Source organism: Haplochromis burtoni, unplaced genomic scaffold (assembly GCF_018398535.1).
Source record: "Haplochromis burtoni strain Fernald_Lab_line unplaced genomic scaffold, NCSU_Asbu1 Contig_159, whole genome shotgun sequence".
NCBI lineage: Eukaryota > Metazoa > Chordata > Actinopteri > Cichliformes > Cichlidae > Haplochromis > Haplochromis burtoni.
Genome location: NW_024582520.1, coordinates 928,354 through 948,081, shown reverse-complemented (window position 1 = coordinate 948,081; position 19,728 = coordinate 928,354). Strand labels below are relative to the sequence as shown.

General features: G+C 41.1%; 1 protein-coding gene across 2 annotated transcripts; it reads right to left on the bottom strand.

Moving 5' to 3' along the window:
• Positions 1-978: 978 nt before the first annotated feature.
• On the bottom strand, positions 979-18,280 carry fmr1 (FMRP translational regulator 1). Of its 2 annotated transcripts, none has more exons than XM_014337084.2 (15): positions 17,855-18,280; positions 14,919-14,971; positions 14,736-14,829; positions 14,327-14,398; positions 13,625-13,773; positions 12,306-12,399; positions 12,018-12,134; positions 11,678-11,848; positions 11,447-11,525; positions 11,204-11,331; positions 11,000-11,086; positions 10,432-10,663; positions 8,999-9,235; positions 8,367-8,446; positions 979-5,665 (listed from the first exon to the last, which is right to left on the bottom strand). In XM_014337084.2, exons 1-15 carry the CDS (start codon positions 17,903-17,905, stop codon positions 5,471-5,473), a joined length of 1,839 nt encoding a protein of 612 aa, XP_014192570.1. In that variant the 5' UTR covers positions 17,906-18,280; the 3' UTR covers positions 979-5,470. The 2 variants fall into 2 exon arrangements, with proteins under 2 accessions (XP_014192570.1, XP_014192572.1); XM_014337086.2 differs by having other exon boundaries at positions 8,999-9,199.
• Positions 18,281-19,728: the final 1,448 nt, after the last annotated feature.

The window sequence follows — 19,728 nt, the reverse complement described above, 5'->3', positions numbered from 1 at the left end:
CTGTTAGCACATAGACATGAGCCTAATGTTGATGGTCTCATCATATTTGAGGACTAACTGTTGATATTGGTCAAGTTCTAGCTAGTTTAACCTCAACCCTTTAAAAAACTGGTGGCTCTTTGGAACACCCAAATAAAAGAAATCAATGGATTAACGCTGAAAATGTACGTATGGCTAAGACAAAACTCAGCCCTAACCTTACATGGTCCGTTGGTGGACTAGTGCAGCGGTCCCCAACCTTTTTTGCGCCACGGACCGGTTTGTGCCCAACAATACTTTCACGGACTGGCCTTTAAGGTGTTACGGATAAATACAACAAAATAAAACTAGTACCGATACCAATAAAAATAAGATTTATTCATAACACAGGTGAAAAGACCCAGGAAAACAGAGTTAACGAAAAAAAACGATAACAAAATAACGCTAAAAACCAATAAAAAACCCTGAAAACCATACATTTCACACCCGAGTCTCACTCTCCCGGCCCGGTACCAAATGACTCACGGACCGGTACCGGTTCGTGGCCTGGGGACTGCTGGACTAGTGGATAGTGGTAGCTAGTGGTAAACATGGCCAATCATTACCAAAGACCTGAGTTGAAAAATGTCACTGGACATTTTTTAAATTAAATTATGCCCAACCAGACAGGTATACTAAATAATATATTTTGGATGGAGTATCACTATGAACTTTGGTGCATTATTTGGATGGACTTAATTGCTGTTTCAGAAAATTAGTGGACGCATTATAAAAGTAACACAGTGCCACTGAATCAACTAAACACTGTACAGACTAGTCAAAATCAGTCTTAGCAAACCTTCTGTATGTGATTTCAACCATTCATTGTGGATTTTCCCCGTCTGGCAAAAACAAAAGAAAAAAAACAAAAAACTCTCTTTCAGTAAAGTTGTGCAAAATTATGGACATCTCATTATTAATGAAAGCTGAATGTGACTCAATCCTGCTTGGAGAACACTATTTTTTCCACACGTTAAGTTTATTATCAAGAGTTCTAGCAAACTAAACAGAAAAAAAAGAATATATCAGGATAAGTGCACATTTGAAACATCTTTTCTTAGACAAATAATGACATCATTATATACAGTATGCCATCCTCCCTTCTTTTTCTAACCGTTTTCTTTAAATACAGAAACTCCATAATATTGAAGCTCTACTGACAATAAATGGGTTACTTTCACTCGAGCAATCTGTCGATGCACTGCTGAGAACGCTTACAGAGGAAAGAAAATGCAACATGGCTGCAGTAAAAGCAAAGGTCCTAACAGATTAATGATAAGTAAAGCCGACAGCCATAATACTTTTTTGTAAAAGGAAAAAATGAAATTCAAAGAAAGCCTGTTTCACGATTGGTTACTTCCTGTGACATTTCCTAAAAAAGGTGAAAGTGGTATCACTGTCTATTCACATACGATGTTATTCATCGCTGGCTTTGCTAGCCGAACTCAGGTCAAGAAGAACTGAGACAAAGCAACACTGATCCAAAAAAAGAGAAAACAAACTTAAACTTATCTTTTGAATGTGTCCAAATCTACTGAATGTCTTTAAGATCCAAAATAAATAAATGCATGCACCGCAAGACTGAAAAAGTACACCATGTCTGTTAAAGAGAAGACCTGGCTCAACCTCTGAAATCTCTTCAGCTGCTTTCTCGGTTTGGTGAGAGCAGCAGTGACGCTGCACTGGGTCGTCTTTACTGAAAACCCTTTAAAAGGTGTGAGTACAGAGAACATGCCTCTCTTTGGCATGAAAGTAGCCGCTCAGAGTCGATCTCTGCATGTTCCCACAGAAGTAACCGAATCCATTTCAGAAACAAGTCGAACCAGGTCCCGAGCTACAGGCTTACGTTTGTCAACTGCACAAGGTTACAACACCTTCAGTGTGTCCAGACCAGGTGGTTAAACAAGGCAGTTTCCTGAAGTGCCAAAAATCACCCATCTCATAAATGGCCCTTAGACTTTTAGAGGAAGCTCGAGATGCTCAGCATTGTCAGTGACGACCAAAGAGGATTTGCGCTACAGGAGCTGCCGTCTTTATTCATCTGGTCCGTTAGTAACATCTCATCATCCCTGATTTACAAGTCTACGCTGTGATGCTAGCCACAATTAAAGGCACATGTTACACAAAATATAGTTAAGGTTTCCCTGAGCATTCACATGGATTAGCTCGCCATGACTTTTAAACTCAGGTCATCCCCCAGGTTATTGGTGACAAATGTAGGGTTAGGAACAGGATTCAAAACGTAACCGAGAACGGGTTACCAGTGAGCTGGTGATTACCAAGAGGAGAGAGCTCTTGTTTCTGACAGTCTGGAATTTAATTGAACATACTGTAAATTTATTTTCTGCAGTGCTTATTGATGGTGCTCTTAATAAAAGCAGTCTGTTGGGCAATACCATTACTGCTTTTCTCACCAATAAATCCAGGTCAGTACACCTTAATTCACAGTAAAGTTTCAATCGAAACAAGGCAAAAATGAGTTTAACAAAATCAGAAAAAGAAAGCCTAAATGAATGTGACTGGTTTGCTGGTCCTCCAACCAGCATTCGGAGGTGCTGGTCACCAGGTTTGGTTAGCTTTGGCTAACTGTTTAGAGCCCCTGCTAATCTAAATACGCAATGGCTCAAACGTCATTGTTTAGTAGAGATTGGCGCCAATTTTCTTACTGAAATTTTCTCAGACCTTGGACAATTTGATTGCCAATACTTGTGGAACAATTTTTTAAAGGAACAAAAAAAGATTAAGGTATCGTGATCACCCATGATGACGTGGTTTCTTTTAACGCTGTGTGATCTAACTTTATATCCAGTGGATTCTTCCTGGGAAAGTCCTATGCTACTGTAACAACCAGTGGAATAATGTAACCTGGATAACCCACAGCCAACCTGCTACTCCAGATTCAGTGCTAGAAACTAGTGGCGAGATGTTCCTGTGAAATGTGCCTACAAATGCACAGAGAAACCTTAAGAACAGCTTTTTGTTGCTTGTCTTTTACACTGACCGTCACTTTATTCGAACTAATGAGTATTATTTTCATCATAATCACCCACAGGTCCTCTCTACACTAGCCTGTATACAGCACAGCAGTCGCTTTGACTTTAGGACAACTTGACAATGTCAATGACCAACAGCCTCGCTGCAGCCTACATTTGACTCTCGCTATTTAGATGTTTACGGTGAACCTAAGGATCCTTCTATTCAACATATTTACGAAGTCAGTGATCAACTGGGGTGTCAACCGAACAGCAGGTTGGAACACCTCAAGAGCTTGAAGCGATGTCCTGCTTAGTCTTGCTCCTTTGTTGTCTGAAAGCCTGCACTGGTAACACAAAGTTACTGAGCTGTTTGAAGACGAACCGTCTGCTGCTCCGGTTGTTTACGTCAGCGCCTCGAAGAGCTCTGACTCGAAGCAGAAAAGTATCGAGCAAGGTCAGAAAACTGGTCTCACCCTAGAATAAAATACCTCAGCAGGCTACACCGCTGTGCCTCCTCAAAACAATGGAAACCAATGTAAACAGGGTCACACAACCACTCACTCTACAAAACATCCATCTGCAGTATGTTTTAAAGGAGGGGTGTAGCGCTGGGTTTGAACAGGCAGGATGAAAAGTTCTAATCTGTTCAGGCCAAATTCAGAGAAATGGAGGAGCATAAATCAAAGGCACAGAGATAAAGACTTTTCACACACTTCAGTGGGTGTGGATGGAAAAGGCTCTGTGATGGACCTCTGCCTCTCAAAGTCAGCTGGGATCAGCCCTAGTCCCCAAGACCCTGAATCAGAAAATCGATGGATCGAAAAATCGATGGATGGAAAATCAATGGATGGAGCATGACTGCTATCACACTGCTCTACTGTTCAAAAACAAGAAGAAAAAAAAAACTAAAAGAAAACATATGTGAACTGAACGGGTCAGGAATAAGATCACCAAAAAGAATAAAACTTAGGCCAAATTTTTATTTTGTCAAGGAAAAACTCAACAGTCTGTCATGTCCTCTACAGTTACACTTCAAATAAGTTTGTCATGGCAAAGTTAAATACAAAGAGTTTCATAAATTAAGAAAAACAAAGTGGTGCGACAGGAGTTAGCTGCTCTAAATGCATCCTGCTTGTCTGAAAGCAAAAGAAATGACTTTAACGGGCATCAAGCCAGGTTTACGTGGACCTAACCAAAATACGCCTAGCTTCAGTCTGCACCCTTCACTGAAGAGGATGAAGAGTCTGGTATAGGATGGTGATTCCTGCTGACAGCTCTTTACAGATGAGATGAATGAGTTCAGGGAGCTTAGTCCCTCACTGTGGACTAACACCACTGCACACATGTGGAGTGTTTATGGTAGACTAATTGTAAACACGCAGGAATAATGCATTTCTGGTCATTGTACAGGGGTGTAACCTTCCTTCGGAAAGGAGAACAGTTCATAACAATATGTACCCTGACACAAACTCATGGGAGTCGCTGTGTTTAAGCAGTTTATGTGCATCAGTGTGCCTCAGATTTATGTCTCTCCATTTGTACGTTTCGATAAGTTTTACTGAATCTGAATATCAAGGCAACGGGAAACAAAACACAGGTGACTTCAGAGCTCATGCCTCCCCGTTTGCATTTCATTCTGAAACATGGATGCTTTTAAATGTTGAAAAAAAAGAAAAAAGAAAAAGAAGAAAGAAACAATAACTACGTTAGAAAGAAAGAGAGAAAGAAAGTCCATAAAGTGCCCTCTACAAACATCATCTTCCAGTCTGAATCCCCATAGGATTGCATGTCATTTGGGTGACACCGAAACGTTTCTGCCCCTCATTGAAAAGATGTGTTTAAATTGATAGTTAACCTCAAAAGTCTCTGTGGAATAATAGAGCTGATTTCCCACAGAGACTCGCTTCTCTGGACAAAACAGTTCCATTATAAAGGATGTGTTGGAGATTTCACACAACCAAAAATAAAATTTAGACCTGCCGAAAAAACTGAAGCCACCTCCTAAAAGTGTGCTTTTCAGGGAGCGAGGGCACATATTCCATCCTGCTTTCTCCAGTGGCTGCAAATCTTTGATTCCCGACGGCCAATGATTTCTTTTGCCTCATTTTTTTCTCTCACATTAGCAAGTCCAAATGGGGCATCAGTAAACAAACTCTATGTTGGTTTAGTGGGGCACGAGTATGTTTGGTGTTAATGGTTGTTTGTGAGATGAGCTTTAGTCTAATTCCTCCTCTTCTTTCATCCAGAGAATGCGCAGGAGATACAACACCAGTCAAGAACAGACCAGACCAGCAGATACAAGATCACCTCCAGCCTAAGACTTCACTACTGTAAACACTTCCATGCTGATGGAAATATGTGTATTCTTGTGTTAGACAGAGAAAGAAAAGAAAAAGCAGAGACTGAGACTCTACGATGTTCTGTGATGAGTTGCCTGTGTGTGTGTGTCTAAGTGAGAAGGTCCTCCAGTGGGGTATCTACGACACTCCGTTCACCAGCGCGGGAGCGTCCTGTTTCTCCTTCTTCATCCCTCTGTCTCTAGTAGGTCTCTGATGATGATGGCGGGGCTGTCCCTCGCCGCTGCCACTGAGACTGCCCTGGGACGAGGACGGACCGCCTCGGCCACCTGAGGAGTGCTGCACGCTACGCTCGTTGTTCCCGTCCACACGAATCTGCGGGTAGAAAAATAAAGAAATCCATAAGAGTCTGGCCCCACACTACACAGCTAACTTTCCCTTTACCCTCGGTGCAGCCTGCTGCGTGCTTTTCATATGGCACCAAATAACAACAGCAGTCACCTCAAGGTGCTTTATATTGTAACAGTATTATGAGAGAGAACCCCAACAATCCTATGAGCAAGCAGTAGAAACAGTGGGAAAGAAAAACTCCCTTTTAACAGGAAAAACCCATCAGCAGGACCAGACTTGGGGAGGGGCAGCACCTGCACCTGCCTCAGTCTTCCCTGCACCAGGTTATTTATCAGTTTGGTTTCAGCCTGGTTATTTTAGGTTTTTGTATGGCAATTCTGTTTTTTGTTTTATTTGGTTAATAAACTGTAGAAATGCATCGTTCACAAAAAGGTTATTATAAAATAAAAGTAATAGAAATTACATTTTGCCTGTCCTGTAAAATATTTTGCATCTCAGTAAATCCACTACTAGAAGCAGAGGAGGAGCGTTCAGGAGGGTCAGACTAAAGAAAACGAGTTCTTCTCTGAGACAAAGCTGAGAAACGAACAGTGGTTTATACTCTGTTACTGTGTATGAGTCAATGCTAGCTGACCAGCTGTCAACACAAAGTGTGTGATAGATAGAGGGCGGACTTCCACCTGTTTCTGGATACACGGATCATTCACACAGATGTCAGTGCTTATCTGAAGCATTTGGTACAGTCCATTCACAGCTGTACTGAAAACCTGACTTTAATTAGCAGGAACAATGCTATAACGCCACAATTTCAGTACCTCTTTCAGCTGACGTGAAAAACAATGATCACCTTGTTATGATGCACAAATCTGCTAAAAGAGCTTTGGTCCTTGTGTTCATGCAGCTGTTATTTAACATGCACCACCCACCTAAAAACTGCTGCAGAACAGGCAAACCCTTATATAGCAGTAGCACCTGAAGGGCTGTAGTGTCCCAAACAGCACAGTGTGGTGATGTCCAGCATAGTGCAAAAACACTTGATGTAGACAACACAGCCTTCAAGTGTTTCATATCACAATTCATTATAGAACAAGTTTCCTCCAAAAAAAGACCACAAGTGTCCACTGCCAACGTTCCTTAGATCACCTCAGAGGTCCTGTGGGGCAAAAGGGACCACCAACGGCCACCTTAAAATCCCCAGTTAAGCTAACCCACATGTATTTGGACTTTGGGAAGAAGCTGGTGTATCCGGAGAGAACCCACACAGACATGAGCAAGACATGCAAACACAGAAAGGCCCCAGGTGGATCAAATCCAGGAGCTTCTTGCTGTAAGGCAGTGGTACTAAACCATCACCCCACCGTGCTGTGCACCTTTACATATGTCAAACCTGCTGCAATCACGAATCAAGCAGAAAGTTAAGTTAGGACTAAATATAGCCCCATCTTAGAAAGTGTCCTACAGTGATGTTCAGTGAGAACAGGCAGGACTTTGAGTGTGTGACAACACAGAGAGTGTCTTGTTGACAGTTGAGGTTTGGAGTGTCAAACAGAGGGAACATTTGATATGCAGAAAATAGCACTGTTGACTGTGACAGTGGTGTAAGGGTAAACAATATTTGCAGAAGAAATGATTCAAAAATTAGTAGCAGTCTCATAATATTTGCCAGTATGCTGAAGTAGCTGGATTGTTTTTGCAAAGCACTGAGAATTCATTAAATAAGCATGGCTTAAAATAGAAACGTAAATAGTTACAGTCAGCCTCAAATATTATTCAGCTGTATTATCTTATCATCTTAAGTGATCTACATCATCTCACTGTAAACAATCATCACCTCCTTTAAATGTCTTGCTTGAAACAGAATTTCCAAACTTTGTAGCTGCAAAATAAAATTAGTGGTCAAAAACTGCAGTTCCTGTAATGGCCACTTGAGGGTGGCTCTAAAAGGGAGCCATGAAGAGTAGAAGGGTGTTTGCACACCTGCGGCGTGTTGTCAGTTCTAACTCTGTTCGTTTCCCCACATTTTGTGTGGTTTGTTTGTGCAGGTATGAACACAACATGAATCAGCTAACAGGAGTACGTTACAAGTTTGAGCTACAAAACATCCCATAACTATGTACGCTGATCTCGGGAAGGCACTATAGATGCGCAAAGGTCTGTTCAGCAGCTAGCTGTGAAATGAACGTAAACTCTCTGCATTCTCCAGTAGTCCAGAGCAAAGCACCTTCTTCCTGTATTTACATTTTTTTATGCACCCGCTCCAGACACATCTGACCAATGAGCCGACTGAATGGTCACATGGTTTGTAGTGACGCATTTTATTTCACTTTTTTCTGTGTGAAAACAAACCAAACATCTGATTTGAACCGGAGTAAACAAACTATAGGTGTAAAACTATAAAGACAGATGTAGTTTTTTTCCTTTTAATGACCACCAGGGGTGACAGATGTGCCTACAAAAAACCCTGGTCCTACAGATGACTGAAAAATATCCTTGAACACTTTCCTGATGCTTTAATGGATTTAGTCACTCATTTCAGGTCATACTGAATTTAGAATACTTGAATTTTTTCTGCATTTTGGCCGTTTTTTTAATGCCAGAAAGAAGGATCAATCAGGGCATGCTCACTGAAAAGCATGTTTACAGAATTTTGAGGAGCGTTTCAAAGATATTAGACTTTAAACAATGACATGAAAATAACTTAGCAGCAGCTGTTTGTGACTGTTACCTGCAGAGTGTCTTCTTGGCCTCTTGTCTTTGAGTCTCTGATGTGACGAGTTCTCGGCTCGTTCCACTGCATGTCTTCACCTAAACCAACATTAAAAACAACAAGTTAGCAATCAAAGTTAGCCACAGTCATGTAAACAATCTTCGCATGGCTCAGTAGACTCAGTCTTAGGTGACCTACCTTTTGCCAGGTAAAAATAGGGTGAAATTCGTGTACATCCTAATTAGATTAAAGTTGGGAGAAATAGTTTCTTTCAATATAAATATGGATCGTTTTGAAAAGAAAACTCATAATGAGAATTTATTTGCACAGGAGGTCTGCAGAGATCTCATGATGTGATTTATTTCCATTCTTTAGGCCATAATTTGATGAAAAGCATCTCAAAACGTTATTTCTTTTGAGTCATTACACACCAACTTTTTTCTCTTTAATCGTTTTCATATTTTCATTTTTTCAAATGAAAATAAATTCCATTCATTATTATCTGATTAATAGAAACATTTAGCAAGCTTTTGCATTGATCATTTTTTAGACAAAGTGTAAATGCTCCAAAAATGGGCTGAGACAAATCATGGAATGAGATAAGAGTCCTGTGAAAAGATCAAAGACCGCCAATGATAATTAACACTCACCTTTATATCCTCCCCCTCCTCTTCCTCTCCCTCCTCGTCCCCTCAGCCCACCGCCGCCTCCTCTCTTCCTCCCATCTGTCCGTCTGGGCAGGGTCCCACCTCCTGTCATTAGCTCCTCCGTGGGGGCCAGTGACCAATCGCTGAGCTCGTCTCTGTGGTCTGACTCTGTCTCTGAAGCGTTGGATGCCTCAGAGTTGGTGCCTGGGGGACCGAGGACAAAGTCCAACCTCATTTCGGCTGCCTCGGAAAGACAACACAGACTCAACCTTTGATTAATTGTCGTTTCATAATCAGATCATCGCCTGGGGAAACGTTTTTACTGAAATATCAGATGTCCAAACGCTTTACTTCAATATGAAATGAAATCACAAGAACATAAATCTATGGCCGAGAATCTGCTCGTTTGCTTTGTCATTGTGCCTTTTACATCTAAACCAAACAATCACAGGAGACTTTCTCCTATACGTACTTCTGTTAAAAAAAAAAATCTGGTAAAAGGTGAAAAACTGATTCAAATTTTTTATTTTAAAAAAGTAGAAGCTCTGACACTTTTATAAACGTAAGTAGCTCTTTGGAGGATACTGTTACCAGCTGATGGATGACTTTACCTCCATACCTAAACAGAAGAATTAGTGTAGTCAGCGGCTGAAGTGGGATTTGTCTGGTGAGGAAACCTAAGGTTGGTTGTAGTGGTGCAGCGTAGGGAGAAGAATCACTTAGAAATAAGTAGCAATAGTCTTTGTTCAGGGCTCCAGTACATTTTCTTTGTGTGCAGGCTGCTCAGAGTCGATTTAAACAACTGAATTCATCAAGATATTAGCTGATGCTTGATTTAAATGTCCTGTCTATCAAATGGCAATGAGAAGTCCTCACCTTTAAATATAACCTCTGTTCATCTTCCTCTCCTGTCTTTCTCATCTTTCTCTGAGTGAAGTTAACTGTAATTCTTTTATCTACCTGTGAAATACAGCAGCTGGACCTGTAGCTAGCAACACACTGTGTGACAAACTGCATATAAACAGTTTATGCATTAGCTGATTGAAACGTTGCATCTGAAATCAGCTGCCACTTAAAAAAAACATTACTCCTTTTAATGCAGACTATGTTTTATTGTTCCCTCCATTTAGGTTCAGATTGGTTGAATGTTTAAAGGTGCTCAGCGACATAAAGTAATTACTTCCCTCAAATGTGTTAGACCTAAAGTAATGAGCCAGTTTTCCAAATTCAAGGAGCAGAAAGTACAGATATTTATGCTAACATGTAGGGAGTAAAAAGTTGTGATAAAAATAAATACCCAACTACAGATACCTGAAAATACTAAGTGCAGTAACAACGTAACAAATTTTACATGAAACATCTGCAGCTGACTGACTTGAGAGTACATCAGCTCTTGTAGTTTACCCGCAGTAATATGGATGCAGTAACTATCAAACCTGAGGCAAAAGCAGCTCCTCCTCCTCTCCGCCCTCGTCCACCTCTTCCCCCTCCTCCATAGGGCTTTCCTCCTCCCCCTCCTCGGCCCATCCCGAGCCCCATTCCATTATCGAACACGTAGGTTTTGTCTTTAGGGTTTCGGGGCCCTGTCCCCCCCCCTCCGCCTCCACCGCCTATCTGTCTCAGCTGCTCATCGATCTGCAGACGCTCCAGTCGCAACTGGTCCACCTCCTGTGGACATGAACGAAAACGTCACAGAAGGTCAACAATGAAAAGAAAGAAAGTATACTTTATTGATCCCTGTGGGGAAATTCCTCTCTGCATTTAACCCATTCACTCAGTGAAGCAGTGGGCAGCCATTGGGCGCCCGGGGAGCAGTGTGTAGGGACGGTACCTTGCTCAGGGGTACCTCAGGGTAGCCGTTCAGTGGATTCGAACCACCGACTTTCCGGTCATGGGGCCACCACTCTACCTACTGGGGCCACCACTCTATCCCTGCCTGACCACATGCTTTAGCTCCGTTTTGATGTTTGGTTGGTAGAAGATGACATCACTGAGGACACAAACCTTAAGGTAGTTGAGGTGATAGTCTAGTAGTACTGTTGCATTGGAGATGCTTTCCTTGGTTCCCACAAACACAAATGGCACCATTCCCTGTGACAGAGGACCAGGAGAGTTTGAATCCTCTTAGTGATTGAGCTCTAACACTGCTGTATTTACTGTGATGATTTTTAATGCAGCAACACGACGCAACTTTCTCTCCCTACTGACCTCATCAGCAGCTGCTGCCGCTGCCGCTGATGGTTTTTTGTCGTTCTCAGGCTCAATACGAACCCGAACCACACCGGACTTGTCAACCACCTCCTGAATCAGCTTGCCGTTCTTGCCAATCACCTTCCCTGCATGAGAAAAAACATCAGTCTCACTCTGGCTGAACTTGAAACTGGATTAAATCAAGTAAAATAAAGGTACCCGATGATTCATTTCTTTGTCTCGGTTGAGCGACTTTCTCACCTACTAAGTTCCGGGGAACTTTGATGATATCTTCGGAAAACTCCAGGAAACTTCTGGCTATACGGACAGCATCCTGGTCCTTCCATGAAATACAAAACAGGTATACTTACTTTTGTTTGTGTTTTTTTTTACCCCATGCTGGTCTGTTAAATTTGTACCCACTTAACATTAATGAGGGCAAGCTCTACATATCTGTCTCAGCTCATTTGTGTACAAGTAAAGCCCTCCTACCTCTCCGTATATGTGGAAGGTGCAGGTCTCTTCGTCCAGGTCTATGTTAGTGACTCCAGGAACTTTACGCGCCTGCTGAATGTTGGCCCCGTGAGTCCCGATGGCGAGACCCATTAAATCGTCCCGAACAGCAAACTGTTCATGAAACCGAGACGCCAGCTGTCTGGAGCTCTGAAGAAATGCACATCAAAAAAATTCATTAATTAACATTTAATAAATTGCACAAAAGAGTAAAGAGGGTGTGTAAGTTTACTGAAAAGAAACCCTTTAAAAACTCTCCATCCCAGGCTGCAAAATGATCCAAACAGCCACATACAGGCTGGAGCTGTGCGTAACCTACCTCCAGCTGTCGGCTGGCCTCTTCGTTCCTCAGCATTAGAGACAGCTTGGTGCGGAGGCTCCTGAAGTGCATGTCGCTCATCATATTGGCCCGCTTTGTTGTGACCTCATTCACCGACTGTAACAATCAAACATTACGCTCATTAATATCATACACGAGTGAGGTTCTGATGTTTTAAGTCACCTATGGATGCACTTCACTTCAAGGTGATGCTATGCAAGGGTCAATAGAGGATATGATTGTGTGAAAATGTAGCACATTAAGAAGAAAAACAACAGTTTGACCAACCAAAATGACCAGCTGCTTTTTCTCTGAGTCGTAGGTGACACTGAACCCTCCCACAGCCTTTTTGAAGTCTTTGTGTGCTGATTCCTTGGAGCACCTGGGAACACAAGAACACGTATACTTTATCATAGTGAAACCAGCAAACAAGTTGCTTAATAAATGAATTTGTCCTCAGTGATAACAGCTTGTGGATACATGTACACATACAAACTCTTCTGGGAGTACAGGCTCATATACAAGCTGGAGTAAGTCAAGTTTTGACCGTACAGTTGTGGTCAAGAATGTAACAGTAATCTTAAGCTTTTAATTATTTCTTTGAACGATTAATATTCTAGGATGAAAAGATTGTGCAGCATACAACTTTAATGGCAAATGTGAAATTATTTTGGATTTTCTCTCATGCACACAGGGTCAAAAATATGTATATAGGATTAAATATACAGATGCACCCAGACGAATAGTCGGTTAATTGTCTCAATTCAAGTTGCAACTAAATGTTTGTTTGTCTTATCCATCCCAGAACTAGTTTTGATGTGTTTGGGGTCATTATCCTGTAGGAACACCCAACTATGTCTTTTGAAGTTGAAGAATTTCAAGTATTCCAGCTCTGTAAAACCGCCCTACAGCATGATGACACCACCATGTCTGACAGCTGGTACAGGTCTTAGCCCTGAAAGCCTGATCTTTACTTCTCCAAATATACCTTGTCATTATGACCAAATAGCTCAGTCTTTGTCTCTTCTGACCATAAAACTTTAAAACAAAAGTTTAAAGAAGGCATCTGACTTGTCTACCTGCACAGGTGCAAATTTCCATCATGCTTGAAGGCGTCAATTATAGAGTAGGGGCTTCTTTCTTGGTGATGTAAAACTAGTTTCTCTGCTGATGTTCCAGCAGTCTCAATCTCAGGGCACAGCTGAGCCTTGGCTGTTTCTGAACAATGTAACCAAATTCCTCTCATCTGAGGGTGACGGTTGGGGTCTTCTCCTAGACCTCGTCAAAGTGGTAACATTAAATTGATGCTTCTGGAATTTTTAGTTATTTAGAAATGGCTCTGGAATGGACTTCCTAAACTTTACCAACAAATCAACCAATTTAAATGAACTTGACCAATTCTGCCAAGATGAGCAGTCCAGCTATAATTATGCTAGGAGCTTGGTGATGGCTACCAAAAGCTTCTGGTTGAGGCGCACCTTGCTAAGGGACATTTAACCACAAGTTAGTGGGTAGTGTATGCATGCTTTTGGCCCCATGTGGATTACAGAAAATCCAAATAATTTCAAACTTGTGCACCAGTCTTTATTCATGCAAGTCAAACTCACATTTGCCGTAGATCTTCGGGTACATCCAGTCGGATCTTAATGAAGGTGTTTTTGGTGGCTGGTTTATTCGGGTTGACCGGCCGTAACCTCTCCAGCGTCACTATCTCATTTAATGTGGCTTCACATGCGGCGTACTCTATTACATAAAACTGGAAACAAAGACAGATCAAGTATGAGCGATCCAATAGAAAAACATCACTTTTTTTCAAAAGTTTAAATAAGTCATACTATTATTAAAAATTTCTTTTGAAGAAAGTACATCTGATGGTGGTAAGACAACAGGAGGACAAACAGAGGAAGAGCTTACGTGCACAAAAAATCCAGAGGAAAATGGAAATACAAGGATATAAAGAACATCTGGGGCATATAGTCTGAATTCAATCAGTCATTGAGTTAATGTGTTGTTCAGGATTGTAAAACTCAACCACACACTGACATCTGTCACCAGAGAAATGATGTTACACTGAAGTTAAATATCTGCAGTGAGCTTGATAAAAAGGATTTTTATGAGTACATAACATTTCATGAGTGTAAAATGTTGTCAGTAAACATGGCTGTATTTAGTATTAATAAAGGAAGTTGTGATATTAAAGCATTTAGGATGGAGCAAGTGTCTGGGCTGCGTTTTAGGCAAATTTATCAGAGCCATGTTGTTTCAGTGCTGCTTGGTGAGCCTTACAGATGAACTGGAGCATGTCTTACCTCCCCTTTGACCATGCGAACCTTGGCTAGCCACCATCCACATGGCTCTTTGTCATTCGCCCTAGAATACACCTGGCAGACACACACACACAGTTCATTTCAGAAATAATTCCCACCTTTAAACAAAGCTGATAAGAGTAAACTGGCACAGAAACAACTGGACACACTGATACAGGAAATCATTGTGAATAATATTATTAATAAAAATAACAAGTCAGACTAATTTACCAATGATAGAACAGAAAATATAAGACTATCTAAGGAGCATCACCCTCTTTTTTAAAATCTTATTTTACACTGAAAATTCAACTCTACTCACTCCGCTCCATGCTATTCCAAACTGCTCCCCAGCTATACCAACTTTGCTTTCCAAACCCACCATGTCTGATGGCAACAATCACTTTCTCACCTCGACCTCATCGCTCTCACTGATCTCCTTGCAGAACCCTGTTGGAGGAGGAAAGCGCACATCCTGGAATGGGATCTGCCGCTCCGGCTGCCAGCTGGGACAGAGGAACAAACACAAAAAGTTCATTTTATTGTTTGGCAAAGAAATGACATATTACACAATGTTATATTTTACTTTACTCACTTGTTTTCAAATGCTACCATGACAGATCCTTCGTGAACATCCTTTACAAAGCCCTGCAAGAGTCACAGAAGTAAATTCAGTTTTGAAATATCTTTGAAATAGTCAGTGTGCAAGTCAAACTGGCATCGACCATGTAAACAGGAACCAGTTCTACTGCTTAAGCCGGACCTTATCCTAATGCTCCTAGCAATGAAACAACCTAAATAATTTCCTTTTCTGGAGTCTGAGCTTTGGGCTCGAGTCAGGTTTGGCTCAGTCTCTCTCTCTCTCTCGCTGCTTCTACACACAGCTGATGTGTGTGTCATGTGTGTCAAACACTGCAAGTAGGCCATGCGATGCCTAGAAGGAAAAGAGAGCGCTAGAGAGCCTTGCCAATGGGTTGCATTAACCTGGCAAGCTAGCAGTCAGTGGTGGATGAAATGAAGCAAGGAGAGATTCTCAAAACTCCCAAGGTTAAAAAAAACAAATAAACCAATTCTGACAGGACCTCACTGACCTGTGAGCATGTTTAGGATTGTGACTGACTGAACTGTCTCACTCAGAAACGAAGTTCAGACTTTTGCAAGAACATTAATCTTGTTAAAACTGGAAAAATACCAAAACACAAAATATGAGGGTAACGCAGAGGGTGCATTAGGAGATAATGTAGTTTAGTCTACTGGCAGTAAACTGCACTTGTTGTACTGCTGTTGAGATTACAATAAAAAAGAGGAATGACTTCTATGCTGCATAAGGTGCAATTTAAAAACCGCAAAATTAAGTTTCTCACTCAAGTGATTTATGGCAGAACCATTTTCTACAATTATTTCTTTAGTATTATTCTTACTTGGCAGATGAATGCACTCATTATTTCTCTTGGCTGTTCATTTCAGCCAAGAGCATATTTTAAGTTTTGCTATAATGCCAGAGACAAGGGTGTCATTTTTCAGTTCAACTATCACCAAAAACACTATAAAAATTATTTGCCAACTACACATTTAGTCAATCAACATCCTCACAACAACTAACTAAAATGATTACGTTCAAAACTCTTGATTCATTAACTAAAATTTGAATGCTTATTAACATTGAAATCATGCAAGTGATCTGCAGTAAGATGCAACTCCCTGTGTTGGAGTTATGCTGCCATCTAGCAAAGGTAACTGCTCCTTAAATAAGTCTCCTTTAAAGTGGACCTATTACACTATTCCTTTTACTCGATTACAGTCTACTACACTAGCTTTGCATGATTCACAATTGAAAATAATCCACATTTATCTCTTGCTGGTGCAGCTCAATTCATCTTTAAACCATTTTAGCTCTACTCCTATTAGGCCAACTGTCTGCCAGTCAACCCCTGGCAAACAGAAGGTGTGAACAGCAGGTGGGTGGGGTTTCAGTCAGAACTGTGTACCTAAGATGACAATATTAGGGATATTTGCTCTCAGTGACATCATACTGGGCCAAGAGAAGAACAAACTGCCTAAGTTTTAAGCACTATGAATAAGCCTCTTTGAACACACTGGGCATTTTCTGATGAACAGAAAGACATTTGCCAAAGTCACCCTCTTGTTGTGTATCTGCTTATACTTGTAAGCAGTCACACCTACATCATCTTATTAGATTGATCTACATAAGGTAAAATACATTAAATATAATGGTGGTATACATGTAGGTTATGATAGATGTATGGCTAATGAAAGTATTCTTAAGAGTTACCTGGTGGGACTGGATTTTTTCAAATCAGACTACTATCTAACAAAAATTAGCCTAACTTTTCTCATAGCTGTTTGACAGTAAAACTTATCATTCAAGCTATGGCACCAGTCAAATGTTCGGACACACCCACCCATTCATATGGTTCTGTACTTGCTAACAATATGATTGCAACTATTAAAAGAAAGGCTTCTGTTTAGTGCCACACCTAGCTAAAAGCCAAAGTACAGCTGACAGTGCCAACTTCAACTTTCCTACATTCAAAGGAAAAGCCTCTTGATTTGGGAAAGCATACAAGTTTTGAGCACAGCATGAAAGTCTATGGTTTACATGGCAACTGCTGAGCTTAATGAGAGTCTGTGACCTGAATCAAGATTAATTCCAATTACTATTTACCCTGATTATACAGCATACTCACAGCATTCATGTACCTCGCATTAATGTGGCCACAACAAAACTATTAGCTTTAAAAAGACATCTGTCAGAACTTTACTTGAGATATATGTCATCCTATATTTACACTACAACAAACCTGACAGCTAAAATAAATAAATAATAAATGTATCATTTTATTTAGATTCTTCACCATTCATTGTATTCTTGTGTCCTTGAATTAAACAATATTCAAATGTAAGTAATTATTGCTAATTAGCGTGTTATCCCATTGTACTGCTTATGTTATCTCCCCCACCCCACCCCAGTGATACACGCAGGTCACGGGATCGGATTTATGATCTACTTGTTGCCTGACTGACCCCAAAATCTCTGCAGTCTTGACAAAACAAGAAAACACCTGGCAGCTACGGGCACAATAAAGGTTAGCCAAACCATCGCCCCTGTGTGCTGCTCTGAATTAACTTACTTTGACCAAAGCAAAAAACAGCCAACCCATGATTGATTCTGATGTTTGTGAGTCTGCAACCAACCCTTGCACATCACTTTAGGGGTACCATCGTACAGCAGTCACATCAGCGTTACCGATACCGCTAAAACAGCTACCCTGGTTAAGCGTCATTATCACCAATAGTTCACCAATTTATCCACTACCGCTGATGTTAGAGCCCCACCGCAGCGTTAGCTTTGTTTACAGGTTTCAGGTCCCGGTAGACGTTGAGCAGAAGCACCGAGGCCCACATATAACACTGAGCTAGCCCCGTGACACAATTTCATGTTAGTTAGGCTTACTTGGTACATAGTGTGTGAACGGTGGTCACTAAACTCGACAAAAGTCAACAACTTACCTTATAAAAAGCCCCACTTGTCCCTCTTACTTCCACGACTAGTTCCTCCATGACGTAAGTTACTACAGCTCGCTAGCTAGCTAACTACCGATAGCGATGTTAGTAGCTAGCTAGCTAGCTGGCTAGCCTGACGCTAGCCAAGGCAGAGTCGCTAGCTAGCCTAAATACCCTGCCTACTGGATGCAAGAAGAGGCCACGGTAGCTGTGTGTGACCGTAATATTGTTTTCCGTTTTGCACCGTCTATGAATTTTGTTTCTTGCAAATTTGCAAATCCGACTGCATGAAGAAGACAAAACAATTAGCTAGCCAGGTTAGCTTTTAGTAGCTAGTTATGTTAATGTTGTGTGATTAGTGGTGTAGCAGCTACTGCTGTTGTATCTCTCCATGTGACGTCTCCGCTTTCTTCCTCTACTGAAAACTGAGGCTGCTTACTGTCATCCGAGCCTGTTGCTGCTCTCCACGGGTAATAAATAGGAATGCACTTTGATATAACAGGAAATATATCAAAATAAAAATGACCGTTGTGTTTATCCTATTGTGTACCATATTTGAGCTCTAAGAAAAAATGAAAAAATATATTATCCCAACAGCACGGCCCGCCAGTCCCTCCGGGAAAACAGCAAATTTATCCCTCTCCATATTTATCAAGCCACATTTCAACTATTCCACCTTGCTCTTTTTCCTCACTTGTTTTTACAATGTGCATTCACAAACATAATACTGACTATCTTTAACTAACTACTGGAATCTGTTGCAAAGAAGATAAGATAAGAGATAGGATAAGACTTTATTGATCCCACAACGGGGAAATTTTTGCGTCACCTCAGCTCAGGTACAGATATCAGAAGGAAATACAAAAATACAATAAGTACAATCAATGAAAAAAAGTCAGATAATACACTATATACAATGGTAGCATACACAGTATGTGATTATGGATATGGTTGGAAATATGGAAGACATAAACTATATAGCTTGATATAGCTATTGTACCACTACTATTCCTGTTTATAGACATGTACACACACACACGTACACACTAAATATACATATGTATACATATAGATACATATATACCTGCACATGTCTATACACATGGAAGGTCCATTATGCATGAAGTGGTGACAGTGGATGTTCACAGTGTCCAGTGACTTATGACATCGTGATTGAGGAGTTATAGAGTCTAACTGCTGTTGGGATGAATGATCTGCGAAAGCGCTCCTTCCTGTAGCGAGGGTGTTTCAGTCTCTGACTTAAAGGAGCTGCTCAGCCCACTCACATACTCATGCAGTGGGTGATGTGGGTTGTTCATGATGGATGTCACCTTTACTAACATCCTTCCCTCACCAACCACCTCCACAGACTCCAGGGGACATCCGCACCAGTTTGTCAATCCTGCTCCTGTCCCTGTCCATGCATCCACTCCCCCAGCAGGCCACTGCATAGAAAAGGGCAGATGCTACCACAGTGTCATAGAATGTCCTTAAAAAAAAGAGAAGAGATAGGGGGGATTTCTGAGTTGAAGCGCCTTGAGGGGACTGATTTGTTGTGATCTTTACTGTCTTTAAGACATTCCTGCAGTTTAACTAATTGGTGTGTGTTATCTGGCTTCATGGACAGATAGAGCTGGGTGTCATCAGCATAGCAGTGAAAATGTATGCTATGTCTTCTAATGATGCTGCCTAAGGGAAGCATGTATAATGTAAACAGAATTGGTCCTAGCACTGAACCCTGTGGAACTCCATAATTAACCTCAGTGTGTGAAGAGGACTCTCCATTTACATGCACAAACTGGAGTCTATTAGATAGATATGATACAAACCACTGCAGTGCAGTACCTGTAATACCTACAGCATGTTCTAATCGCTCTAAT

What these genes read in the sequence shown, in the direction of transcription:
- fmr1 (XM_014337084.2), bottom strand. Translation starts at nt 17,905, where the DNA reads ATGGAGGAACTAGTCGTGGAAGTAAGAGGGACAAGTGGGGCTTTTTAT. An exon ending in CGGCAGCAGCTGCTGATGAG is followed by an intron (nt 11,087 to 11,203) that starts GTCAGTAGGGAG and finishes CCTCTGTCACAG; the next exon opens with GGAATGGTGCCATTTGTGTT. An exon ending in ATCACCTCAACTACCTTAAG is followed by an intron (nt 10,664 to 10,999) that starts GTTTGTGTCCTC and finishes TCATGTCCACAG; the next exon opens with GAGGTGGACCAGTTGCGACT.